The 27,399-nt window shown below is 37.4% G+C and overlaps 2 protein-coding genes across 3 annotated transcripts; one reads left to right on the forward strand and one right to left on the reverse strand.

Moving 5' to 3' along the window:
- Window positions 1–21: 21 nt before the first annotated feature.
- On the reverse strand, window positions 22–14,933 carry LOC113111663 (protein unc-13 homolog D-like). The gene is made up of 34 exons (XM_026276633.1): window positions 14,642–14,933; window positions 13,579–13,623; window positions 13,431–13,478; window positions 13,283–13,339; window positions 13,095–13,202; window positions 12,908–12,967; window positions 12,514–12,580; window positions 12,132–12,309; window positions 11,985–12,029; window positions 11,811–11,882; window positions 11,600–11,669; window positions 11,396–11,500; window positions 10,599–10,691; window positions 10,305–10,405; window positions 9,956–10,073; window positions 8,999–9,120; window positions 8,775–8,865; window positions 8,522–8,578; window positions 8,330–8,427; window positions 7,592–7,643; window positions 7,351–7,481; window positions 6,595–6,715; window positions 6,330–6,482; window positions 6,157–6,252; window positions 5,859–6,065; window positions 5,288–5,362; window positions 5,120–5,199; window positions 4,913–5,018; window positions 4,575–4,646; window positions 4,403–4,486; window positions 4,198–4,318; window positions 3,877–4,000; window positions 2,851–3,047; window positions 22–258 (listed from the first exon to the last, which is right to left on the reverse strand). Exons 1-34 carry the CDS (start codon window positions 14,702–14,704, stop codon window positions 155–157), a joined length of 3,321 nt encoding a protein of 1,106 aa, XP_026132418.1. The 5' UTR covers window positions 14,705–14,933; the 3' UTR covers window positions 22–154.
- Window positions 14,934–17,278: 2,345 nt separating this feature from the next.
- LOC113111665 (CMT1A duplicated region transcript 1 protein-like) lies at window positions 17,279–24,948 on the forward strand. 2 transcript variants are annotated; one of them, XM_026276636.1, is made up of 14 exons: window positions 17,279–17,937; window positions 18,297–18,476; window positions 18,567–18,797; window positions 19,458–19,585; window positions 19,810–19,926; window positions 20,029–20,141; window positions 20,248–20,451; window positions 20,531–20,652; window positions 21,332–21,486; window positions 21,679–21,821; window positions 21,948–22,106; window positions 22,215–22,438; window positions 23,876–24,073; window positions 24,194–24,948. In XM_026276636.1, the coding sequence occupies exons 1-14, from the start codon at window positions 17,409–17,411 to the stop codon at window positions 24,865–24,867; spliced, it is 3,177 nt and encodes a 1,058-aa protein (XP_026132421.1). In that variant the 5' UTR covers window positions 17,279–17,408; the 3' UTR covers window positions 24,868–24,948. The 2 variants fall into 2 exon arrangements, with proteins under 2 accessions (XP_026132421.1, XP_026132422.1); XM_026276637.1 differs by having other exon boundaries at window positions 18,309–18,476.
- The last annotated feature ends 2,451 nt before the right edge of the window (window positions 24,949–27,399 follow it).

The raw sequence follows: 27,399 nt of genomic DNA on the forward strand, positions 1-27,399 counted from the left end.
TGTTGTACGTTTAATTTTTAATATCAAATAATGACAATATCATTGTTGCACTTCCTTACAATAATTAAAAGACTCTACATTAAATAATATTTTAATAACAAATAATAGAAAAGGGAAACACAATGTTAACTTGGATGCTTTCATCTTTTTGTCCTTAGGTTTCTTGAGACTTCTTTTCTCTTTGTCTGCGTAATTTAACAAAGGCCTGAGCTTCTCTCTCGCCTTTCCTGGCCTCAAGTAACTTCAAGGTATTTTCACCTACAAAAACAGAGACAGCATGAGGTCAGATTGAATTTCTACATAAGACATGTAATATATATATATATATATATATACAGTCTTGTTCAAAATAATAGCAGTACAATGTGACTAACCAGAATAATCAAGGTTTTTAGTATATTTTTTATTGCTACGTGGCAAACAAGTTACCAGTAGGTTCAGTAGATTGTCAGAAAACAAACAAGACCCAGCATTCATGATATGCACGCTCTTAAGGCTGTGCAATTGGGCAATTAGTTGAAAGGGGTGTGTTCAAAAAAATAGCAGTGTCTACCTTTGACTGTACAAACTCAAAACTATTTTGTACAAACATTTTTTTTTCTGGGATTTAGCAATCCTGTGAATCACTAAACTAATATTTAGTTGTACGACCACAGTTTTTTAAAACTGCTTGACATCTGTGTGGCATGGAGTCAACCAACTTGTGGCACCTCTCAGCTGTTATTCCACTCCATGATTCTTTAACAACATTCCACAATTCATTCACATTTCTTGGTTTTGCTTCAGAAACAGCATTTTTGATATCACCCCACAAGTTCTCAATTGGATTAAGGTCTGGAGATTGGGCTGGCCACTCCATAACATTAATTTTGTTGGTTTGGAACCAAGACTTTGCCCGTTTACTAGTGTGTTTTGGGTCATTGTCTTGTTGAAACAACCATTTCAAGGGCATGTCCTCTTCAGCATAGGGCAACATGACCTCTTCAAGTATTTTAACATATGCAAACTGATCCATGATCCCTGGTATGCGATAAATAGGCCCAACACCATAGTAGGAGAAACATGCCCATATCATGATGCTTGCACCTCCATGCTTCACTGTCTTCACTGTGTACTGTGGCTTGAATTCAGAGTTTGGGGGTCGTCTCACAAACTGCCTGTGGCCGTTGGACCCAAAAAGAACAATTTTACTCTCATCAGTCCACAAAATGTTCCTCCATTATGGGGCGGCAGTGGCTCAGTGGTTCATGTAGGTTGTCTACAAACCGGAAGGTTGGTGGTTCAATCCCCGGCTCCACCTGACCAAGTGTCGAGGTGTCCTTGAGCAAGACACCTAACCCCAGCTGCTCCCGACGAGCTGGATGGCGCCTTGTATGGCAGACACCGCCGTCGGTGTGTGAATGTGTGTGTGAATGGGTGAATGTGAGGCAAATTGTAAAGCGCTTTGGATGGCCATGTGGTCTGTTGAAAGCGCTATATAAATGCAGTCCATTTACCATTTACCATTTCTCTTTAGGCCAGTTGATGTGTTCTTTGGCAAATTGTCACCTCTTCTGCACATGCCTTTTTTTTAACAGAGGGACTTTGCGGGGGATTCTTGAAAATAGATTAGCTTCACACAGACGTCTTCTAACTGTCACAGTACTTACAGGTAACTCCAGACTGTCTTTGATCATCCTGGAGGTGATCATTGGCTGAGCCTTTGCCATTCTGGTTATTCTTCTATCCATTTTGATGGTTGTCTTCCGTTTTCTTCCACGTCTCTCTGGTTTTGCTCTCCATTTTAAGGCATTGGAGATCATTTTAGCTGAACAGCCTATCATTTTTTGCACCTCTTTATAGGTTTTCCCCTCTCTAATCAACTTTTTAATCAAAGTACGCTGTTCTTCTGAACAATGTCTTGAAAGACCCATTTTCCTCAGCTTTCAAATGCATGTTCAACAAGTGTTGGCTTCATCCTTAAATAGGGGCCACCTGATTCACACCCGTTTCTTCACAAAATTGATGACCTCAGTGATTGAATGCCACACTGCTATTTTTTTGAACACACCCCTTTCAACTAATTCAACTAATTGCCCAATTGCACAGCCTTAAGAGCGTGCATATCATGAATGCTGGGTCTCATTTGTTTTCTGAGAATCTACTGAACCTACTGGTAACTTGTTTGCCACGTAGCAATAAAAAAATATAAGAAAAACCTTGATTATTCTGGTTAGTCACATTGTACTGCTATTATTTTGAACAAGACTGTATATATATATATATATATATATATATATATATATATATGTATATATGTATATACACACACACACACACACACACACACACACACATATATATATATATATTATATATGTGTGTGTATATGTATATACATATATAGACACTACTGTCAAATGTTTTTTTAAAGTAGCGTCTATGGATGTGTATATTGAAAAACAAATTAATACATTGAATTGTAATTTATTACTGTGATGCAATGCTGAATTTTCAACAGTCTTCAGTGTCACATGATCTTTCAGAAATGATTCTAATATGTTGATTTGGTGCTTAAAAAACATGTATTATTATTATTATTATCAATATTTTTGAGAAAACATGATTTTTTTAAATTTCTTTGATGAATAGAAATTTAAAAACAGCAGTTGTATGGAATATTTTTTTTAGTTACAACATTGTTACTGTCTGTTTTAATCAATTGAATGTGTCCTTGTTGACTTTTTTTGTTATTCCAACTTCACAATATTTTTTTTGTGATACATGATCTAACAAGATTCCACATAAACTATACAGGCAATTGGTTTCTTGATGCACTGAATGTTGTGCGTATAACAGGAAGTGACATACTGTTGGGTTTGGGGTGCATCAAAGGTAAGCGGATCTGTGCGGGAGGGGGATTGTTCTGTCCTCCTCCGACTCCTGGCACCGCTTTAAGAGAGAGGAAAGCTTCTCCTTCAAAGTCATCGCTCCTCAAAGTGTCATGGTCCAGCACTGTCACCATCAGACATGCTCCAGGAGACTGGCACTGATCTAATGAAACAATACTGTGCCCCCAGAGGACAGAAACTGCATTACAATCCTCAATTTTGGGCTTTCCACAAAATGGAAATGTAAATGTTATGTGTTTTTTAAGGAATTAAAAACTACTAAAGCATAAAAATACCATAATACATTTGAAGATATTTAAGAAACGTGCTAAGTTATTATTATTTTTCTGAAAAACAATGCTACAGTCAGTTATTCTCCTTTGAAAATGTGCCTCTGGGCAGAAATGTCAATCTTTGTATTGGTTTGTGAAACCTTCCCACTAACTAAGTTAGCAACTTTGTTGGTTGCAATAATATTTCCCATTGCCAACCAACTAAGTTGCTAACAGGTTAGCAACTATGCTTTTAGGAAACGCACTCCTGGCCACCTGTGTGGGTCAATTATGAGGAGGAGGGGCTGGGTAAAAAAAAAAAAAAAAAAATCCTAAATACAGCAGCTTTAAGAATAAGAGGGAGAAGGACTTTTTTCCTTCATTGGACCTTTTTATATATATATATAAAAATGTCCCTTCAAATTGAGAGTTTATTTCTTGCTATTCTCACTTTTTCTCAGAATTCTGACTTAACATCTTGTAATTTTGTTTTTGAACTCTTTTTTTTTAATGCCACTGAATAAAAAATAACTAAAATAAAAAGTCCAATTTTCAAACCATTTTGACTTTTACCCCACAATTGCAATTTTGTATCGCACAGTTCTCACATTTATTCTTAGACTTGCTTATTTATATTTCAAAATTGCAAGTTAATTGCGAGAAAAGACAGAATTGTGAAATAACCTTAATTTATCGACTTTGGATTCTAAAAATGAAGTGAAATGTTTACATACAATTCGAAGGACTCTTCGAACAACGGGTTGAGATCGCAGTTCTTGATTTTGGTGGATCGCGGTTCTACTTGAGGGAACATGTGCTTTGGTTCTAGAGACAGCTGAACAAAAGGGTCACTGGAACCTGTAATGGACAAAATGCAGTTTCAGCGATCAGAGGCACAAAGCGGCCAATTCTGATATTCATCTGAAGCAATGACATTCAGATCATTTCAAGTATTGGCAGTGTCAGAGCACCACTCATACAAGACCTACTGGCTCTTGATTGATCAATTTCTTCTAAAGATCCCGGTATAGTATAAAATGTGTTTGTCTTCTCACCATTTGAGTCGAGAGGAATTAGATTGACTGCGTTGAGAACCTCTACATGCAGTTTGTTCTCGGAGCGTTTGTACGAGGTGATGAGAGTAACAGCTCCGTATTTCTCTCCATTAAACACTTTCTGTAGGAAAGGTAAACAAATCCAGGTCAGTAACCACTTTGTTGGGTCTTATGGATGATTTCCTGATCTGGATGATATCCTCACCTGTTCCCACACTTTTCGCTCAAAGAACTTCTCTATCAGCTGATTACAGCTCAAAGAGTTTTGTATCAGGTTTGCCCGTAGCGTCTGAGGAAACAAAAACCAAACACTCATATCTGAATTGGAACAAAAGGGAAGAAACAACGCGTGAAGAGCATCAAATAACAACACTGACCTTATATTCCTCAGTATGTAGTGTTTCAAGAGAAAGTCCATTCCCTTCAGCATGAAAACACTGTTCTAAGCACTGCCAGAGGAAATAAAAACAATAAATAAAAGTACTTTTTTGAAGAAAATATGAAATATTAGGTGGTTGCCAAGGCATTGTGGGACACTAGTGGGACGTAACACTTAGTGTTTTAATATGATGTTATGTGTTTAGGGTGGATTCTAAGTCTGACAGTTTAGATACAAACCAGACTCTGTAGTATCGCTTGTGTCTCTTTCACAAACTATATTTGAATCCAGCTACATGCTAAAGTGTAATATTTAGCATTAGGCTAAAAAACGAACCTGCAGTGCGTACAGTAATCTCTGAAAGTAAACCAGGTTACTGTCCTCCTGCAGAGAAATCTGATGCAGAATCTTAACCGAGTTCGTCCACAATGGAGTAAGAAGACTGAAAGAGACAATTAAAACAGATCATTAAGGCTGATCAACTAAAGTAAAAACAACCAAAATATGCAGATACAGGCAGGTTGAAAAAAAACGTATAACTACCTATTAAAATTCTCCTGAACCAAATTCTCATTCATGTACTGCAGTTCTTTCTCGAGATATTTCATCAAAGGAATCACGGCCTGGAGATAAGAGAGCCAGACACTCAGTGTCGCAATGGTCTCGAAAAATGTCAGTTCATGATTCATGCTGATAAAACATTTCTCTTACGTCTTCTGTAGATCTGGAGGGAAGCCTATGACGTGAAGCCATGTTGCGAACATGTGTTTCAATGTCTGTGTTTAACTAAAAAGAGACGTAAGAAACAGTTACACTTGATTTCAAGTCCACTCTAACTCTCATTACAGTATAAGTAGACTGTTAGGTTAAGCTTACAGTTACAATAAGATGACATGTACTTGCAATGTCACATATAAAATATCAAATAAAGTGTACTTAGATATTAAGCAGACACTCTAACGATACTCTAATGACCTTTAGTTGAGTTGCAAAGTTACTTACAGTAAGCAGAATGTCAAAAGGTGACTATCAAAATAAACTGTAACCGCAAGAAACATGGTAATATATGTGTTATGGTTGTTGTGAAAGTGTCACCTTCTCAGGAAGAGCTCATGTAAATGTGAGACTACGAGAGAGAGGTTATAACTACCTGTTGCTCTATTCACATCATACTTTGAGAACAGTATACCAGTTTAGAGACACCTACTCCCAATAGTGATATCATCTAAACTACAGGAATCTTTAACTGACGCTATGGATGCTGTAATCACAGTTGTGCTACCTTTTTCCCGAGTGTTTCAACTGCAGAGCGGATCTCTCGGTTCAGGGCGGACTGCGTGTGTTGCAGCTGTGATGGAAGAGTGTTCTGGAACTGAGTATCTCCAATCACGTGTCGCGTGCGCTCCCGGAGCCCCGCCCAGTTTAGCTGCTGCGGTAGACGTGTCAAAACGGTGTGCAGATGCTCTAGATCATTCACCACCACGCACAGCTAAATATACATAAACCATGAAAAGTTAGGGTTAAACATGCAGATGATCAAGCCACACACCACATTCAGCGCCACTTCATCATCAGCTCACCATTTTTATAGCACTTTCTCTATCCGAATCTACAGAGAGTTCCTTCACATGAGTCTTCAGCATCTGACAGTACGTTGATGCAATCTTACACACATCCTGTAACAAACAATGGATATTTATACATCCTACAATTCAATTCAATCCAAGCATTTGTGTGAACTGTATGCGTGTACCTCTGTGAGTTTGACCATAAGCATGAAGGCCTCCTCCGGGTCAGGCCAGCTCAACTGCTCCCAGAGCTGAGCCACAGGATGCAAACATGCTGCAATGTCCACTGCAGAAGAGCTGTGCTTGATGGGAACTCCTCCGGTCTGCAGCGGCTGCAACTAGAAAAGAGACAGAGAATGTGAGTGTTTAGCTCCCTTCAGCTCTTTGAAATGTTTGCAGGAGTAGAAACAAAAACTGTTTTTACAAAAAAAGTGTTTTAGAGTATAATACCTGATCCACTTGCACAGCTTTTTCCACCCTCTCCATTGTGGTGCTAAAGGCTTTGTTTAACCAGTATGGAAGAGCATCTCTGAAGTCCTCATGGAAACTTGTGAGCTGCAATAACTTCCCCCTAAAAGAGAAATCCAAACTTCATGTTTAAAAAGGAGAGTCCGCTCAAACTGAAAATTCTGCCATCATTTACTCCCTCACATGTTGTTCCCGTATGATTTTTGTTCTTCTGTGGAACACAAAAGATTATTTTTGGAAAAATGTTTTCGGCAGCCAAGCAGTTTCAGGTTGTACCATAGTATTTTTTCCATACAGTGAAAGTTAGTGGGACCTAAAACCATTTGGTTGACAATATTTTCTTTTGTGTTCCAGTTTTGAAGAAAGGAATGAAGGAATAGTTCACCCAAAAATAAAAATCTGCTGATGATTTACTCCAATTGAAAGTTAAAACGCATTTCACTTCATATGATGTTAATCAATGGGATCACGTATTTGTGGATTATTGTTATGTTTTTATCAGCAGTTTGAACTCTCATTCTGACGGCACCCATTCACTGCAGTGGATCCATCTTTACTCTCATCTACATCTTGGATGGCCTGAGGGTGAGTAAATTTAAAGTTTTGGGTGTACTGTCCTAGATGCTAAGGAAGTCAGTACACTGGGTTGAGATTTTAACAGATTTTGAGTACTGTACATCACAACAAAATAATGTGTAATGTATGTAACAACTACAGCTGATTATAGGACTGACTGACCTTTTTTGTAAGAAGGCTTTGTCTTTGTGGATGGCTTGCAAGGTGAGATAAACAGGAAACAGGCTGTTTGCCAACGGCTGATCCATTTGATTCTCCAACTGAGAGAGGGTAGCTCGTAACTCATCAGCCAGCTGTTCACACACACAAATAAGAGACAACCAATGATATACTAACCATAGAAAAAGACTGGTAAGAAAATAAATGCACAGTAGTTTTATATATTATATTTCTTGATTCTCACCAGAGAGTCCAGTTTTAGGTAAACTACGGTGAAAACATCCAACTGCACAGCACTGGAAATAGAGAGAGAAGGCCTATTTTATTATAAAGACAATTATAAAGTCATTACATCTCGTCAGTGACATGATGGATAGGAATGGCTGTCAAATTAACTGTCCAGTAATTTTAGTGGCACCAAGATGGCCGAAAAACAAGTTCAAGAACTGTTCAGATTAAGCCTTCTCAATGAAAATATATCCAATGAGCAGCATGTTTATTCAGCTCCGATATTCTGAAGAAATTCAATGTTTAGCAGTTAGTTAACTGACCAAATTACAACATGAAAAAAACTAAACCTTATAGATTATATTACATATACATTAGTTAGAATTTTATATTTGGGGGAAGGCTTTGCTTTGAAGGGGTTCAGATCCAGACCCCCGGAAGCCTAAGCAATTGGCAGATTTTTTAAATGCAACAGTTGCATATTCCAAGTAGAGTAATACAGTACTGTGGATAAATTTGGAAAATTTAGCAATGGGCTGGATGGATGACATATCTCTGTAGGCGACCAGTTAAATGATCATGTGTCTGGATTAACTTATATATCTTATTAATTGTAGTGGGAGGGGTTACGATCATCTGAGCGTCAGCTGATGCTGCAGGCATGACGTGGTTAGGTCTGTCTGAACTAGGCTTGAGCTCCATTCATCGCTCAAACTAGATTTACATTTTAACACATGCAGTTCATTATTCTTACCTGACAAACACCTTATTCCAGACGTCTTTACTGACTCGAATGTCCTCTTGCACTTCTCCAATCAACCGAGAGAGGGCGCTGATGAACTCTAACGGATCCTGTCAAAGAGCACGCATGAAGAACCTGAATCTAAACTTACTGGAATAATATCCACATATAGAATGAATGCCAGTAATCTGCATGGCTTCTTACCTTGGTCATGGGTTGATGTAAACCTTTTTTGATGTTAAACCACTCTTCTGTGCCATTCTGGGAGAAAAGAAACATGGGTTAGGTGACTTAGGTGACTAGTCGCACATACAATGCCCCAAAACTGGCCTGTTTGTTCTTATACACACAGAAAAATATTATTTTGGACAGGTGTGCAAAATATATTTTTCTGTGATGAACAGTACCATGTAAGATATTTATAATGAATAGTTTTTAACAATAATGTGTTACTCACAACAACAGCATCTGTGACCTCGACATGTAAGTCAAACTGAGCAGGATTGAGCTTCTGGAATGCTCGGGTTTTACAAATCTGAACAAGAACTCTACATAAACCAAAACAGATATATACTATTTGAGAGTTTTGCATAAAAACAATATGTGTACAGTATATATAATTGAATATATAATTATTCAGTTTATAAAAAAAAATAATGATTGCTAACTAATGTGTGTTACCTGAGCAGTGTTTGTAGCCGTGGTGTTGTTTTAGGGGTTGGAGGATAGATGTCCCTGTATTTGGATACTAAGCAGAGTCCATACTGCAGAAACCCATGTAGAGAGTCACCAAGCTCCTGTTTCTGTTAGCATGCATACAAGATTAACATGCTTTTAATATGTTTTCTATTTGAATATACTTTGAAATGTAACTTATTCCACTGATAGCTTAGCTGAATTTGTCTCAGCCACTACTTCAAGCTTCAGTGTCACACAATCCATCAAAAATCATTCTAATATGCAGATTTGTTTTTAAATATATTATCCTTCATAAGTTTAAAAGCAGATTTTTTTTTCCAAAAGATATGATTACTTTTATTCAGCTAGCATGTACAAAACAGATATTTCACCCAAAAATGAAAATGATGTCATCATTTAATCACCCTATAGTTGTGTGTATGTGAAAAAAAAAAAAATACTATGGAAGTCAATGTCTATTAGCCACTGTCTGGTTACGGACATTCTTCAAAATATCTTTTTAAATACATGCAGGTTTGGAACAACTTGAGGCGGAGTAATAACAGAATTATCACGTATGGGTGAACTCTCTCTTTAATGCATCCTTGCTAAATAAAAGCATTTGAAATTAATAAAAGCGACAGACGCACATTAATACAGTATATGTCACAAAACCCAAAAACGACTACAACAAAAGTATTTGAAATGTTTGTCATGTAAAAAATGTTGGGCTTTCTAGCGACGGCAAAAACAGCTCGGCTTTACCACAGCATGACGATGAGACTTGATATCAGCCGTCAACACTGATGATTTATGTGATAAACTGCTAAAACATCACACGCCACCGTTGCAACATCCTAGCTAGTGATGCAGTGTGGAAAGTACTTTCTAATTCTGCACATCGACACCCACTCTGAAAGCTGTGTGTTTCAGTTTTCATACCCCACAAGAATCACCAACCTGCATGTAGGGGAGTTCCTGTTGGTCCCAGTGATACTCTATGCTGGTTAACTGCTGGAAAAGCACAGTTGAGTCCACCTCCAGGGTTTGGTAAAGTTTGCTGTAGGCCACCCACTTCCTGTGTAGCACCACAAACAACCGACACATATGCAAAAGAGATTTAAATCCATCAGCATGTGCTCCGTTCATTGCATTTAAACAACACGCTGACGCTGTTGAGCTCAGCGTACTGGGTATGTAGTTAAAAGCTTTCCCTAAAAAGCACAAATCAACACTGTCTGGTCTGCTGTTTTTATTTTATCAGTCTTGCTTCCAGATCAGTGTTATGTACAGTATTTCAAGCTCTTACGCCAAGTCTTGGAGAAAAGGTGAAATGTCATTCTGGTTGGCGTAGTGCTCGAGCAGGGCCGTCCCCTCCCCACACAAGTCTCCCTTCCACGGGTTACTGTCCTGAGGGGCGAGAGGAGAGTAGCATTGAAAAACAGATAGAGACGCAGACAATGAAAAGCGAAGTATAAACTTTATAGTTTTAATCAGTACTGCGCAGCAGGAAGTGATTTTGATGCTTACACAACCAGTGGCTGTTTAAGATATTTCATCATGTCTAGAGAAGCTTTCAAAAAATGATCTGTTAAAGATGTACCTTTTGTTTGGAGATATGGGCTTGAACGAACTGCTGCAGGATGCCACAGTAGTTCACATAAGGACTCCGTCCAGCACTCAGGGTCTCGTCTCTCTGGAATGAATGAATCACATTGAATTCAAATTAAGGATCTGTCATTCAGTCAATACTGAGGAAATAAAATATCTGAAGAATACTAAAAGTATAATAATCAGTCTGCAATGTTCATTGCTGGTTTGGTCTGTTTCAAAGGTGCAAAGACCAGTGTACAATCAGACATAAGGGTCTTTCACTTTAAATAACATATGTCATTTTATGCGCTTTTGTCCTTTGTATTAGTTTTTTCTCAAATATTACCATTTAGATTTAATAGGTTTTTTTTCAGTTTCAGAATTAGTTCTCATTTATTTCTGGTTAGTATCTCCATCCATGTTTTTATCTAATACTCACATTTTATACTCACATTATATTTCAGTTAACAATGTGTTATTAGTTTTAGTTTTAGTTAATGATAATAACTCTGCCACACATTCTAATGCATAGATATTTAGGTTCAGTTTGAAAAAAAAAAATTGTTCAAGTTGAACTGAAACTAAGACCACATTGTCTGGTCATTCATAAAGTTGCACTTCACTTTTTAAAAAGATATTTTAAAACGACACTTCTTTAAAAAAAGTAAAAAAAAAAAAAAAAAAAGTACTTGTTGCAACACTTTGGATATCCCTTTGTGATCTTTACAAGTCACCGAACAATACTTACAATTTTTAAGTATAAGACAACTTGATGGCCTTCTAATACAGTAAAAAACATGCATTCACCTCTTTATGAATGAATTTAAGCTGAAGATGACACTGTCCTCTGTCTGGGTATGTCTCTGTTCGGGGCTCCAGGTTATACCATGTGTCCTCTGTGCAATGCAGTTCCTGTCCACAACACACATAAGTACACGAAGCACATGCCATCTAACTAAATCAAACTGGAAAATCTAATTAATGAGCATTGACTAGTGCTATGCATAATACCTTCAGCTTCAGAACAACATTGCCCAAAAAATCATCCTGTCCTTTCTCTTTTTTTGCATCTTTTATCATCCTGTGAAGAGACAGATTAAGACAGATTACCATCCAGTACATCCTGTATTAAGACAGATTTAGACAGATTACCAGTACCATTTATACTAATTATTCAAATGCATTTATTTAAAATGGTTTGTATTATTTAAAGATTTTAAACCTTTTCAGTCCGTGGATATTTGTGCGAAACTCATCAAATTTTTGCACCAGTGACACCTCTTCATCTTTGTCCCTATAAAACAAACATCACTGTGGTGCTTAGAATGAAAACATAGGCCTACTACAAAATATACAGTACAGTTAATTTCTTATTTCTTAAGTTCATTTCACGCACCACATCTCAATGTGGAAATTTGCATTAGAGATGTCTTCAAATTCCCTGTAAACAAAAGAAAGAGTTCAGACAAAACGATTAATCAGAAAGTGTTATAAAACAGATGGTCAAATATTTTCTCTCTAGAAGATATATATGCCTACTCACAGTTTGAAGGTCTCGTCCCAGATGGGGTTGAGTGTCTGTTTCTTTATGGTTGTCTGCAACACTTGTCCTTTAGCTGAATCCCGCACTACTGCTTTCTGAGGTTTACTGGATGATCCACCACCATGAGACTCCTTGTCTTCAGAAAGGATCGACAGCAGGCAGTATGGATCGCTGAATCCTGTCGTCACATATTTAGATACATGTAGAGGCCGTCTGGACAGTAGTTATTTTAAAATCATGAAAATCCCTTATGCAGTAATACCCATGTTTGTGTTTTTGTAGGTTTCTTTGTATGTGTTTTTTATACTATTCTGTAAAATTAACAACCCTTGGTCCAAAAAAAAAAAAAAGATAAAAGATAAAAAAGAAGATATAATCATACCACTAATGTCCTTTCCCAGAATTCCCTTGGCTTGTTTCACTGTAACCATGAGGGAGTAGACCGGGGCCTGTGCGTGAAGACATTTACTTATGTAATTCAGTAAATAACAACATAATGATACACAGACTAAAATAATATCGCATATTTTTAGTGAGTGAGTGAAGTGACGTGTGGCCAGATATGGTGTCCCATACTCAGAATTTGTGCTCTGCATTTAATCCATCCAATCACGCACACACACAATAGTGAACACACACACACACTGTGAACACACACCTAGAGCAGTGGGCAGCCAACGGCTTTAAAGGCTTTTTACATGCGGTATAGGACTTATATATTATATACATGTTGACTATATTACACATGATCATATTTTTTATGACATTATTCTTACCAGCATACTCTGGACTTTTTCACTTGAGGTTTTATGTTCATCTTCTGTCATGGAGAATGCCTGTCAGAGAATGAGTTTTTATGACACATTACAAAAATAAATACAAAATGCAACAATAAAATCAATAACAACAATACTGTAAAATATGCAGTATGAGACTACAAACAAATCCAGAAAGGTGGGTTACCTCTTTGATATAGTCTTGTAACAGCTTGGCACTGTATTGCTCTTTTGTGTGTGGTTTTCCTAACATATGAGCGATTGTGTACAGAAGCTCCCTGTACAGCGGTTTGAGCTGGGGGGACAATGATAGTCATTATTCCACAAAGCTCACAGGAAAATACTTGAAGTTATTCGTCTCTGATGAATCATTACCTCCTTCTCTTTATGTCTCTTTTCACTCTCCTCCGGGTTCTCAGAGTCTTTGAAATCCTGATGGTTAAATTATATTGTAGCAAATGTAATAATTTGTTAACATAATACATTGCCCTTCTTTAAAGTGAAAACTCGAACAATTCCTTACCTTTCTGTTCAGTTTTCTGGTCATGCCCATTCTCCGTGCAGGGGAGGACTGAGAGAGAAAGAAGAGTTGCATTTAAATTCAGAAATCTGGAGAGAAAATTGCTGAAATTTTGAAAGATATTCAGAAAGCATTATTAATTATTCAGTACCTGTCTCTGTCGGATCCGACTGGACCCTGTACTTTCAACGTGGGTCTACAGACATAAACAAATAAAACAGAGTACTTGATCATAAATGTACAACCTGCAACACTTCTGCAATCATCAAACTGATATACAGTAGAAAGCACATGAAAATACCTTGTTTGCTAACAAGTATTCAGACTAGTGCTGTTAAACGATTAATCACATCCAAATTATGCATCCATTAATGAGAGTGTACTGTGTATATTTATCATGTATATATAAATACAAACACATGCATTTATATATTTAAGAAAAATGCTGTTTATATATAAATATTTTCTAAATATGTACTGTAAGTGTATATATATATATATATATATATATATATATATATATATATATATATATATATATATATATATATATAATAAGTAAACACAGTACACGTACATTTATTATGTAAAACTTAAATTTTGAATGCGATTAATTTTGATTAATCAGCACTTTTCAGACACAATTCAGAGACAAAAATGCATGCATAGAGTCATTAGATCATAACATACAATATCATTACGTCATAACGTCGTCTATTCTAATTCCTGATATTCCTGTTTTTATTGTTATAAAATATTCGGCAGAAATGGAATCATTTATAAAACAATATCTCATAAACCCTTTTGTAATCAGTTATCAAGTGTCGGGCTCCACATGGAACATGCCCATGCAAATGTTGTTGGCCTATCTTCTCTGCAGCACTTCCTTATTATTAAGGAAACTTTATCACAGTGACCCACCATCATGGGTTTTGGATGTTGCTAGTGAGTGTGCAGAAACTAAATGCACCTTGTTCTTACTGAAAAACATGTGAAAACATTTCATAAACGGAATAAATGTCAACATATGTCCCCTGTAACAGAGACCAGTTTTTTTATTTTTTATATTAACTTTTATTTATTTTTTACATCAAAACTTTTTTAAGTATAAATGTTGTTGCTCGATCATTATGAGGTAAGTAAACGGAATGATAATTATATTGCTTTGACTCCAGAAAGATAAAGATTGTCAAAAAGTCTTGTATTTTACTAACCTCTTTAGGAGGAAGAAGTAGATTTTCCCCTTGCGTAGATGCCCCATCTTGAACTGGAACCATATTTTACAGCTGTACTCCAAGCACCAAAACCCGATTATTCAGCTCTCTAACACACAAGCAACGTGAGTAAGTGACAGATGCTCACAGCTTTATCTTTCTGGTTTTTTTTTTTTTTTTATCAAATAGTCAACCGCCTAAATGGACAGTGGACACAAGTGTTGAGTCTTCAGAAACGTCTCATGTTTATGAGCGCAGCATTTCATTTATGGTGCGGAAGTTGCCATTTCCTGTTAAAGGTCGGACCTGCAACTGAACTGTTTCTTCACACAGCAGAAACTGCTACCACGTCGTCTCCTCCAGTTGTTCGTTCACTCCATCTTCCTTCCTCTCTCTCGATGCACCACTCTATGCCACTCACTCTTTTTCTTGATGTTAGAGTCTATTTAGACAAGCACGGCGTAGTCTTGCTAGCTTCTTATCAAACAGGATGCTCTGCTCTCATAGTTTCCATGGTTTGACAATGTATGTCACCTGTCTGTAGCTGTAGCACACTAACTTTGTTTGCACCATTTAAAGTTGCTGGTCCTTGCAGTGTGTTATCCATTGTGGTGAATATCAGCAGATAACATTCAGTAATAACGGAGAACATCACTGATTTGCATTAGGAAAGGAAAAAGCTTTAGACCGCAAAGCATCAGTTGTGTTGAATCTAACAGTTCCCAAAGTCTCTCTTGGGAAGAATCAATGGGAGACTGTGTTTCTTATAATAAAAGATGAACTATTACAGAGATCATTAATCTAAAGATATTGGCAAGACTGGACGTGGGATTAAATCTTAAAAGCAGCTGTAAAATAAAGTCTACTGATTTTCTACTGAAATTAATAACTGGAAACAAAAAACATGAATACACCAAGGACCACTTGTATTCTCTTCTAAAAGAAAAAATGCTGTACTTTGTACAGAGGCATGATTTCATAATTTTTTTCCATGCAGAGAGCATGCCATTTCTGTTGGGTTGCTGAATCAGTATCCTACAGCAAAGGTTATGACGCTAGTGTTTGGAAAGTCTTAGTCATTCAAATTATGTTTGATCCCTCCAACATGTAATTGCATATTTGATTTGTAAATTGGAAATCCCCATAAATCACATTTTCCCCTCTATATTTAGAGCTGTAAACTTCCAAGGGGGCTGTTGAATATAATATAATATAATATGATATAATATAATATAATATAATATAATATAATATAATATAATATAATATAATATAATACTTCCAAACTATTTGTAGTTCCCACTGCTATGTGAAGCGTAAAAGCGCCATCACGTGGTCATTATGAAGAACTTCTGGTGTTGAAAAAGATGCGAATATGCAAAACACAGTTAAAGATTAAATCAGCGCAGAACCGTACAATTTATCTACAGTTGGCTTAATCTTTGGTAAATATTTGACTTAAAATCATAATAATAATGCTTATATTTTCCATCCTGGGTGTGTGACCCATTAGTGGCATTGTGTTGTGCTGTATTGTTTTGTTGTAACGTTCGCCGTGCTGAAATTCATATTGTTTGTTGTGCTACAAGTCCTATTCCTGAATGCTAATAAAATGTGGACTCACAGGGAAAGGAGCAGCTTTGTGTCCTTCAAAATAACCCTTTTCGTCAGCACGCGTCGCTGGTGTTGTGGTATCACGCAAGAGGCCCATTCTTGTGATACAGGTTCGATTCCCGCTTGGTGCACAATATATTAAACCTCTCAAAATGAAGCAGAAACATTAACAATGAGAAAGCGTTGATTAATTGTAATTCACTGAATGTCGTTCGACTCTTCTAATATAATCAAAAAGCACCAGTTGAACATATTAACATCACCATTTCAAAATACTGTTATCAAGGCTAGTCACTTTAACATCTTTTTCTTCACTCAGCATTTAATGACATTGATTATACAGGATTGTTTTACAGGTTATTAAACAACAGCTGTTTTTCTCGTTCACTGTAAACTTACTGACTTTTGATCGATTGCCTTCAAAGGTGTCAAACAGCAAAAAAACAAAAACAAAAAAATAAATAAAAATAAAAATAAAACACCGATAATAATATACAATTAATAGTTACATTTTATTTGCGAATTATATAAAGAAACGCCGGTTCCCATAAAGCTTTTTAAAAAACGAATTTGATTTGATCGATTGAGTGAAAGATTCAATGAATCGAGTGTTTCGATTGAGTGAAAGATTCAACGAATCACTCACCAACTGGCGTATTCCTGAATGAATCCTTTTAATGAAGGGAAAAAGATTCGCTTGAAGGAATCCAAGCAAATGGTCTTTTATTTACAGACACAGGCTTATGTGAACACTTAATCCACAGCCATGGACAAATATTTTCTCCATGGAAACTAAAGTAAACAACTAACGTTAACAGTAGGCTCGGTGTACTACTGTTGGGTTTTGGCTAATGTCACTGCCTTACTAGTATACATGTCTTTGTATGTAGAAGATAAAAACGCCTGCTAAATGAATATGTGTAATAAGCGAAGGCAGCTTGTGAGATGTCTTTTTGTGAACTGAAGCGCTTCTGTTGTTGCTTGGCAACAAGCTCATGCGTTTGTGTAAAGTCTCTAGGAGGGTGTAACGTTAACTGAAAAGTTTGAGACTTCATGAACTGAAGTCTATCATTGAATCGAATTATTTCTGTTATTTATTCGTTTTTTAAAAACAGCACACTTGAATGGATCTGCACATTTCTAGATCATTAACATGACTGAAGTGAAGTGTTTGAGGGGAGAATCTGGTGGTTCGGTGCTCGAATGGTCTTGTAAAGGAGAGGATGAGGAGTTCAGTATTTGTGGACGCTGTCAGTCGTGTGTCCTCGCTGAGAAACTGCACCACTCCACCCAATGGATGAAAAAGACTGGAGGAGCATCCCAGAGGAGGTTTCTCACTGGCATTCTGGTGCGCTGCCACAATCTTCAAATCCTGGAGAATCTTCAGAGTGTTTTACAAGTCACATCAGGCAAGGATTTCACATATGCCAGGTCCAGAGGCCAGCTCAACCGACCCCAGGACTCCATGTGCACAATGTATGGAGCTCTGGACACAAAACTGAAAGGAATGGACACGTTGGAAACTTGGGAATGGTTTAGGAAGAGCCCAGACTGGATCAAGTCCAAGTATGTGCTGGGGCTCTTGTCTTTATGTGACACCTCTCTTTTGCACATGTTAGGAAATCTGGTGCATATCCTGATTGTTTGGGAGAAACACAAATTTCTAAACTTCAACAGTCCCGGTAAGATTGCACATAACACTGCCAACTGTACAATGATTATGAAAAAATAATAAAAAAGCATTACATATTAGCAAATAGAAATTCACAAAAATGATTTTAGGAAATGGCATGAGACTATATGATTTCTAGTAAATTGTAAGTGCCAAAATCAAAAGGTAGATCTTGAAATATACAATATGTAAATATAGTATAAGTTCAGCATGTTTCACCAAAGTATATCCATATATATCAATGCTTGAAGTGCCACAATACTCCAGTTCTTCTATAAGCATTTTTTTTTTTTTTTTTTACATATACATTGAAAGCTTTTAAACATGGTTGTTTTATATAGCTTAAGAGAGTATCTTGTCTGATTATAGATTTTTATGCAGATCTCTCAGAGATCTCTACAGAGTCACGAGTCTCCTACCATTCAGAATCTGACCACACAGATCTAGATCTTCTCATCCAAGCATGTACTGTATATGAGCCAGCTGACCTCCCTCAGGAAGTTCACCAGGACAGTCAAACAGTCTTAAAACAGGAGCTTTCAGAACACTGTAAGTAGTAGTATTAGTAAGTATAATTAGTAAGTAGTAAGTATATTTATAAGTTGTGGGTCTATTCAAGTTACCCCTTTTATTATACAGTGAATGACTCCAAATCTCTCAAGAGTATCTGTGATGTGGTTGAGCTCGACGTTCAGAATGTTGATCCCTGGAACAGAAGAACGAAAGGCCAAGATTCAGATTCTGACTGTTGGGATGATCCAGATCCTGCCCTCACTGTTGTCCCCAGGTCATCAAAATCACTGTCGGGGGTCAACCGTCATAGAGATTTTATTCGAAGCCTGCCAGTCGACATTGCAAAGAGGATTTTAGGTTAGTCTAGTTTTTTTGCACACATGAAGCTATTTAGAGATTGACTTTTCAGACTCACTGTCAGAATTAAGTATAAACAGATTTATTTTTAATTCTCTATAATGCTGTCACTTTTCATATTCTCAGATGTTATAAATTTAGATGCTTTATTTTAATGGGTTGATATATGAGTGCATGCTAAGTGCATGTCCTTTGTTTTCGTCACATTGTTCTTTTCAGACCTATGAATTAGTCTAGATGTGTGCTGCTATAGAAACAATTCTATTGCCTGTGGACAAGAAGGTTAGGTTGACTCTAAAGCTACTCTTTTTACCTAGAGTGTAAAATACTTAGCAACTAAACTTAAACCACACTAATGTCAAATATTTTTCCAAGAGCTCTAAATCTAAGAGAACTATTTTTTTCTGAAATGACTATTATCAGAAATTCTTGTATCTGAGCTTTAGATGCCATATATTTTAACATATAATATTAAATTATATTTATGCATTTTTATTAAATGATCTTTATGCAATTATTAATCTTTCATCCTAAAGATAAAGGTAAAGCATCACATAGCAGTTATTTAGACATAATATCAATCTAATCGTTTGCTCCTTTTTTTTTTTTTTGTTTTTTTTTTTTACATATTTTCATATTTTTTTTGCTATTGACACTCAGGGCTTTTGGACAAAGTCTCACTGTACAGCTGCAAGCGTGTGTCCATGCACTGGCAATGGCTAACGGAGGAGGTCTTAACCGAATTGGAAGTAAAGAAGAGTATTGAGAAACAGGCCATGATTCTGCAGGTAATACATAACAAAATGCACAATATCTATGTGACATCTCATGGATATCAAAAATACAGTATCAATGTAACCTGCAGGTCAACGTTAGTAGAACGTTGTGTTAGTAATAGCAAGTTCATGGATTTGATTCCCAGGAAACATACCTACTGTTAATCCTTATCTTCAATGCACAATGTGTTGCTTAGGATAAATTTAAAACACACCAATTTTGTATGCATTTTCAGGGTAACTCAGCGTCTAAGGTCAACCCTGATTATGCAAAGATCTGTGAAGTTGTAGTGCCAGTCAGTGAGAAGGACAAGCACTTTCAGCATGGAGAATCTTTCCCCAAACATAAGCCAGTACAAAAAGCCACCTTTTGTACTCTGAATAAAAACTTAAACGCATTTTTTTATATCTTCAGTTTAGACGTTGTATACTATTAACAATTCCTGTGTTTTTAGTTACAAGAGCAAGATTTGGATTCTATCTACAAAGGCTTTAAAACCAAGACAGTCCAGTTGGAAGAACGCAACGTGTACTGTGGAGTGTATAATATATCAGTCCTGTTCGAAAGGTAGAAAACATGTAAGAATATACTTAAGAAACGTGTTAAATATGTAGATGCATCATAGTTTTAATACTTTCTGTCACTTTTTTGTTGTTGTTGTTGCTCGTTTTAGAGAAGATCCGAGTAGAGTGATGCATTATGCTGGGGGGCAGTTAGTGGCGGTTGGCTCCAAGGACCGTATAATCAGGTTGCTGCATGTCCCATCACTAAAAGAGATTCCTCCAGTGATCCAAGGACATGCAGGTAGTATAAGAGCAGTCCTGGTTTGTGAAGAGAGAGACCTAGTTATCAGCGCCAGCTATGACCTCAGTATCAGGTTAGTCAAACATTACTGTGGTTGTTAAACAAAGTAAGAACAGAGACAACAGTGCTTGATTTCTGTACTCCACCCAAAGGTGCTGGAATCTGAAGACAGGTGAATGTAGGATAATTTTTCATGGACATTTCGGCACTATAAACTGCCTGGATTTGTATGAAGATAAATTGGTGTCTGGAGCCAAAGACTGTAGAGTTAAAGGTAGGCAGTTGTGACCTGTATATAACTATAACAACACAATTCTGTATAATGTCACTATGCCATTAATGCCGAGTTCACACTGCACGTTTTTCAAAGTCATCAGATCACTGTTATCTTCAAACTGCATGACTATCTGGTCATGCTTGTGTTCACGTTGCAGAATGGATTGGCGACAGGAGGTTACACACTGCATAACTTTACAATAGAAAGAATCGCTGACAACTCTGTCTGGTCCACAAACTTTGTTTCATATAATTACTCCATGAAATTTCCACTGCCTCATTGGCTGTAGCTCATCACTGATGTATTTTTCAGCCAGAATTACTTTCACAAAGCAGGATTTTGAATTGCCGACAGGTCCAGATATTTAGCAAGCCCAATATTTCACTGCATTTCTCTTATATCACGCCTTTGGTCATTTACACTGCATGGATGCAATCACATGAACGAGCACCAAAATTCTTCTGATTTCGGGCATTTGTCTGCGATTTTGCAAAACTGTTTGAACAGTAGTATACATTTAATCCATGTCGTTACATTCTTGTACTCCTATTAGTAAATGTGTGTTGTCCTGGCCACAATGATGCACAATTGCCATTCTGGAATGATCAAATGTGCTGTCATTAGTATAATGTCTGCACTGACAATATGTATATCTGTTTGTGTACAATCATCACAGTGTGGAACCTACTGACGGGGAAATGTGTTGAGAGTCTGAAGTTTAAACACCTTAAACCTATCACGTGTGTGAAGATTAATGAAACACTGGTGATCAGCAGCTGTGCTGGAGGTCAGATCAGAATATGGAGCATGGAGACAGCATCACTTATAAGGGTGAGATGCTTCATGATCTTTTCCAGAGCACAGAAGCATGTGTTTTAAACCTTAGAAAAGCTTTGATTTAGAAAAAATAAAAAGAATAAAAACATTGGCGTTCCTGACCTCAGCAACATGTTCTTTATGAAACTGCTACTGAATAGTTAAATGCTAGATCTTCTCCCTCACTTGTAAATTCTTTCATTACAGCAAATCAGTGGCCACCAGGGGGCAGTGCTGTGTCTGTGCATCAATCAGTGGCATATCCTCTCTGGGGGTTCAGATGGGGTGGTCAAGGCATGGAGCACCAACTCTAGCTTCAAGAAGTGCCTTAGAATCTTCCAGCATCCGAAGTATCTAAACAGTTTTGTCATCAGTGACCTTACAGTTGGACATCCTCATTAATAACCTTTAATGCCATAACTGTGCACTGTCATAAATGATTTGCTCTCTTGCCTATTTTCCATTATAATCTTTAGAGAGGTGTTGACCATGTCTTTCCTGTTCCTGCGGATCATTACCGGCTGCATGGATGGCAAGATCCGGATCTTCAACTTCTTAACTGGACACTGCCTGAGAGTTATTAAGACAAACATGAAGCAATGCCCTGTCCTTTCTCTGTACACGCATCACAACACGTGAGTGTACCCTACAGCCGGACGTATAACACAATTTTGCAATGCTGTTCTTTCTTATGTTATGTAATTGTAATAAGGTTTGATTGCTGTTTTCTGTCATGCTTTCAGTGTGGTTGTAAACAACAGAAGCAGTGTTCTGATGCTTCAGTTTGCGGAGGTTCACTGGGACTACTCTGCCAGTGCTGTGAGAAATTTTCTCGAGCCGTCCCACGTCTCCCCTGAAAATGTGCTTCGGAGTGCTGAACGGTTGACTCGAGGGAGCTCATCCAGACTAAAAAGTCGGTCCCACCATTTTAAGAGCCTCTCAGCCCCCAGTTTGCAGCGTGCACAAGGTACAACCTTTGAAATTAGGGGTGCTCCGATCACGATCGGCCGATCGTTATGCGCATCTCGTCAGTAAAGCCGGTTCTCTAATCAGCGGTTAATTCCATCAGGTGCGTGATTTCACATAGAGCAGCTGTTACTACACAGAGCCGTTGTTAATAGAGAAGATGCGCAAATCCACTTCATTTTCTGCGTTTTTTTTGGCGCATCTTCTCAGTTAACAACGGCTCTGTGTAGTAACAGCTGCTCTATGTGAAATCACGCACCTGATGGAATTAACCGCTGATTAGAGAACCGGCTTTACTGACGAGATGCGCATTAAGGATCAGACGATCATGATCGGAGCACCCCTATTTTAAATAGATTATAAACAAATCTATATACAGAACATTATTTATGATCTTTGCTTACAGTGGTTTATGAACTACAATAAGCAACAATTATTTATGCTATTAAAATCAATAATTATATTAATGATTGTTTATTAAATAGTTTGCCATGTCTTGCTACAGAATGAACTAATGTGGCTGACATTCCTCATACCTACAGTGGAAATTTGTAATTTCTGCACTACTAACATCACCAAAAATAATTAATGACAAAAATAATGACTGTTTTCAAACAGGTTTTCAAGACACTCCTGTTTATAAGTTAGTTCGCTGACATACTGATGTATTGTTAACACTCCTTCCCCTACTGTTGAATGTACAGATACTGTATATTATTTACAAGTGTGCAGATGCTATTTGAGAGAAAAAAAACGTTTTGTGCCTGGCTGTTCTGGAGCACCGACCAGAAGTCAACAGTTCGAAGAGAGGGCCCTTATGAAACAAAAATATATTGCAGTATATTGGAAAATATCATGTAATATATTAGGCATATATTCTTATATATATTTATTTTTTTCCAATATATTGCAATATATTGAAAGTGGCAATCATTCGTATATTTTCCAATGTATTATATATGTATCATCAATATATTATTAAATGTATTCAAATATATAAAATATTAGAAAAATAAAAAGGGAAAATAATATATTACAATATATCACAATATATTTTAAGAAATATATTGGTAAATATATTTTCCTTTCGTAAGGGCGGGGCTGGGTGTGTGGGGGTCCAAATAGATTTTCTCAGTATTGAAAAGGAAAAAATGTTGGATGGTGATTTGTTTCAATCCACCGTTTTTTATTGGATGGATGCAATGTGTAGCTCACACTCTACGGTAAGAAAAGTTAAGTTTTGTATAATTCCAGTATGTCACCAGAGAGAAGTCTGTCATTTCATCACATGATCAGAAAGTAATATTTTTGTTAAACATTATCAGGTCAAAACTGCAAAAAGATATGATACATGTGTCATTTAACCCTTAACATATATTTAGAACATAGATTTCCTTTTTTTAATGCCGACTTTAACATTGCTGTTTTGTACCTTTAGGTGCTCAGCAGGAGTCCACAAGGGCGGCGACCAGGAGTCAACTCCAGGCTTGTCGTCACAGCAGGGCCTCCATCAGCCCGCAGTCTGAGTCCCACGCCAGGCCTCGATCTGCTCTTTCAGCAGGCAGGTCTGTCAGTGGATACAAGGACTTTCAAAACAGAGTCAGCCAGACACAAAGCACTTCCACCAGCAGCTTGGGTAAGAAATCAACCAAATTAAAATGATTTGATATGTCTCTAAAAGCTTTATAGAACATTATTTAGACATTAAAGTAGAATGTTCATGCATGAAATGTAAGAGTAGATTCTATATTTAAAGATAAGAAGACTTTTGACAACAAACGCTCAGTACTCAGCCAGAGTGAGAGGGCAGCCCGAGACAGGGTGAGAAAGCGAGGTCCTCACCACCCAATCACCCAAGACCTAATTCTACTAAGGACCAGCAGCGCCCAGCAGGGCCAGTGCAGTGACCTGGCAAGGTCCAACATGGAGCTGAATGCCAGGGTACGAGATGCCTGGGGACCTGATTCCTCCAAAGAGCCATCGTTTCAAATCACCACCAAAAAAACCTCTGAAATCCATTCCCCATTCACTACCCATAGCGTTGACCTCAGCCCTCAGAGCTCCTCCCAGTCCAGACAGACCTGCTTCACACCCCACTCCTTTCCCAAACAATCCCAGAGGTCATTCAAAGTAGTTAGGCCTAGAACAAACAAGATTGTCCTACTGAATACGACATCCCCTGAAGATGGCAACACACCACAGCGATTGTTTATGAGGCGCACCTCCATGCCCACACATTGCAATGAAGATTTGGAAACGACCAACAAGTCCAGTTCATATCACGTCCCACTAAACCCCTTCAGGGAGCGTGGAGACTTTCAGCTGAGGACGGACACTCAACTGGAGGCTTACATTCAGCAGATTCACAAACATAGCAGTGGTGATGACCAAGGTAAAACTATTTGGAAGCGCAGTCATTGTCAGCAGTAAAGTATTAAAATCTAAAGACATGACACTTTTGTCATAGCTAACAAGCCATACTGATTTCTCAGTTAAAATTTTTAAACTCTATATAGGTATAAATATATAAAATAACGTAATACAATATTTAAAATTGTATTTTGCATTTGCTAACTTCAGTTGCATTTGGTTGAAAATGTAGTTTAAGAGGTTAACTCGGTTTAGAACATACAGTAGCAACTGGTCCAAGCTGGTCATTATTAGCTTGACCATGTGGAACCAGCAACAAACCATCTACCAGGTTTTTAAGCTGTTTTTTGAAACATGGTGGATGTTCTACTAATAACCAGGTAAAAACCATGTTCCGAAAACAAAGCTAAATTAATGGATGTAGCATTTTATATATATATATAAATATATATATATATATGCAATTTGAGCTTTTTATTGACATTTTCTTTTGTGGCCTTTTTGTATGCTTGGACATGTTTGCTAGGGGGCAGCAAAGTACAAGTTAAAATGTCCCATGTAATTCAAACGTCCCATGTAAATATTAATGTCAGGGTGGTACATTTATTAATGGATATTATTTGAAGTAGTTTTAAATCTTTACATTTTTAAGTATATTTTGCATTACACTGTAATCTTTATGCATTTGCTCATTTAAGATTGTGTGTCTGGTTATTTCAGACAGTTCATCACCAGTTCTGCATGCATATACAAACACTGTGACTTTTACCTAATTAATGAGAGATGCTGACAAGAAGTGTACACATATTTTGCTGATGTTAGAGAGACAAAATAAATGAGATTTGCCACACACTGTGAGTAAAGAGATCTTTGAAGAAACTGTTTATATCTCCGTCAGAACTGTTATTTTATGTCTCTTCTGATTCTTATTAGGGAGCTGTTTTGATTTAAAGATTGAGATGGAAAAATTATTGTGAGATGGGGTTTTATTATTGCTGAAAGTAGATTATGTGGCAGGCAATGTAAAGCTGTCTGCTTTAAATGATGTTCACCAATTTCACATCATCTGTTGAGGTCTTCTAATTCCAAAGAAAGGATTGTAACATTTGAATGTTAATGTGAGTTGCATCCAGTAATCTTCATTTTGCATTTTTACTAAATACTGCACCTTCTTACAATTGACTGCAACCTCACATTCAGCCAATTGTCTCCATCTAGTTAAAAGCCAATGGATAGAAACACCTTTCATTTTTTTTCCATTTTCAATAATTAGTTAAACTCACAATATGAAAAAAAAACATCACTGCCATTTCATTCTGAATTTAACGTAAAAGCTAAAAGCCAATTTAAATAAAATGACTTCTGATTGGTCATTGGAAACATACAGCAGCCATAAAGTTAAAGACAATTTGTGCTGTTAGCAGTCATACTGTTGATGCTTTCAGTGCTTCTTTCATTCTGTCATCTCTGTTTAACTATCACTCTCCCTTGAGAAAATGAACTGAACATGGAAATCAAGATCAGGTATCTCAAGGTTTCATAAAACTATTGCTTCAGAAATCATGTTTAGCCACCACTGCAACACAGACAATGTGTTTTTTGGTAAGCATGGATTGGATACATCTGGGCACAATACTTGCTGGTGAGTGTTTTTTTCTTTGATTCACTTATTCAAAACAAATGTGTTCACTACAAAGTGATCTGGAACAGAAATGAGTCATATGATACTTCTCAAATTTGGATCATTGATGCCATTGGTTTTGTGTCCACCAGCTGTTGGTGACCCATCCTGCTGCCCGCCATTGCCTTCAAGGCATTACTAAAGGATGTGGATGAGGTTCTGTTATAGGGAGGGTCCATTGAAGCATTCAACAGCTGTGCAGCGGTGCAGCAGAGGAAGCAAACGAAAGCAAGTGAAAGCAGTGGAGAGTGAGGGGTGGGCCGCAGTAAGAGCAATCACCCCTCACCCCTGACGTCCACTCTCTCAGGAGCTCTCTTGTGCTAATTTGATTTAATCTGCAGAAAATTGAGCTTCACCGTAACCCCCTTTTCTTTCCATCCAGTGACTGTGTCTGAAATCGGGGGGAGGAGAACACACTCCTAAAAGCCTTCTCAGTGGACACCGAAGACCTGAAAACCCAGCATTGTTCCCCCAGGTAGCGGCCTTGTTGTCTGGGGTCACCGGCTCCATGGTGAGATAATGTCAGATGGGGAAAATGTAAAGTGGGTTGAGGGATAGTATGGCTCCCTTGTAATGGGTGTGTTTTAATTTGATTGCAGTGTAGTGTGCAGTGTCAGTGTGTAAAGATATTGAGCACGTGTGATGTGTGTTTATCATGAGCACGTGTGTTAACGTTGTTTTGTTGGAAGCCTACTGTGGGTGTGTAATGGACTACTACAGGTGATCCCCATTGACTGAATGGCTGCCACACCTCCTTATCATTATAATCATAAACTTATAGCTCTATAAGAGGGACGGAAACTTACGATGGAGCAGGGGAGTCCGGACGCTGATCTATCTTTCCTATGCGGGTGCTCCTCGGCTGGCAGACAACACGATTGATCGAAGATACGAGTAAACAACGCACGCAA

Source organism: Carassius auratus, chromosome 12 (genome assembly GCF_003368295.1).
Source record: "Carassius auratus strain Wakin chromosome 12, ASM336829v1, whole genome shotgun sequence".
Taxonomy (NCBI): Eukaryota; Metazoa; Chordata; class Actinopteri; order Cypriniformes; family Cyprinidae; genus Carassius; species Carassius auratus.

Bases quoted from the DNA above. Each gene is read 5' to 3' on its own strand.
- LOC113111665 (XM_026276636.1), top strand. From the start codon at position 17,409: ATGACTGAAGTGAAGTGTTTGAGGGGAGAATCTGGTGGTTCGGTGCTC. The intron at 19,927-20,028 runs GTACAAAAAGCC...CTGTGTTTTTAG, and splicing joins CTTTCCCCAAACATAAGCCA to TTACAAGAGCAAGATTTGGA. The intron at 20,653-21,331 runs GTAGGCAGTTGT...CAATCATCACAG, and splicing joins CAAAGACTGTAGAGTTAAAG to TGTGGAACCTACTGACGGGG.
- LOC113111663 (XM_026276633.1), bottom strand. From the start codon at position 14,704: ATGGTTCCAGTTCAAGATGGGGCATCTACGCAAGGGGAAAATCTACTT. The intron at 13,624-14,641 runs GTTAGTAAAATA...TTATGTCTGTAG, and splicing joins TACTTCTTCCTCCTAAAGAG to ACCCACGTTGAAAGTACAGG. The intron at 13,479-13,578 runs GTACTGAATAAT...TTTCTCTCTCAG, and splicing joins GTCGGATCCGACAGAGACAG to TCCTCCCCTGCACGGAGAAT.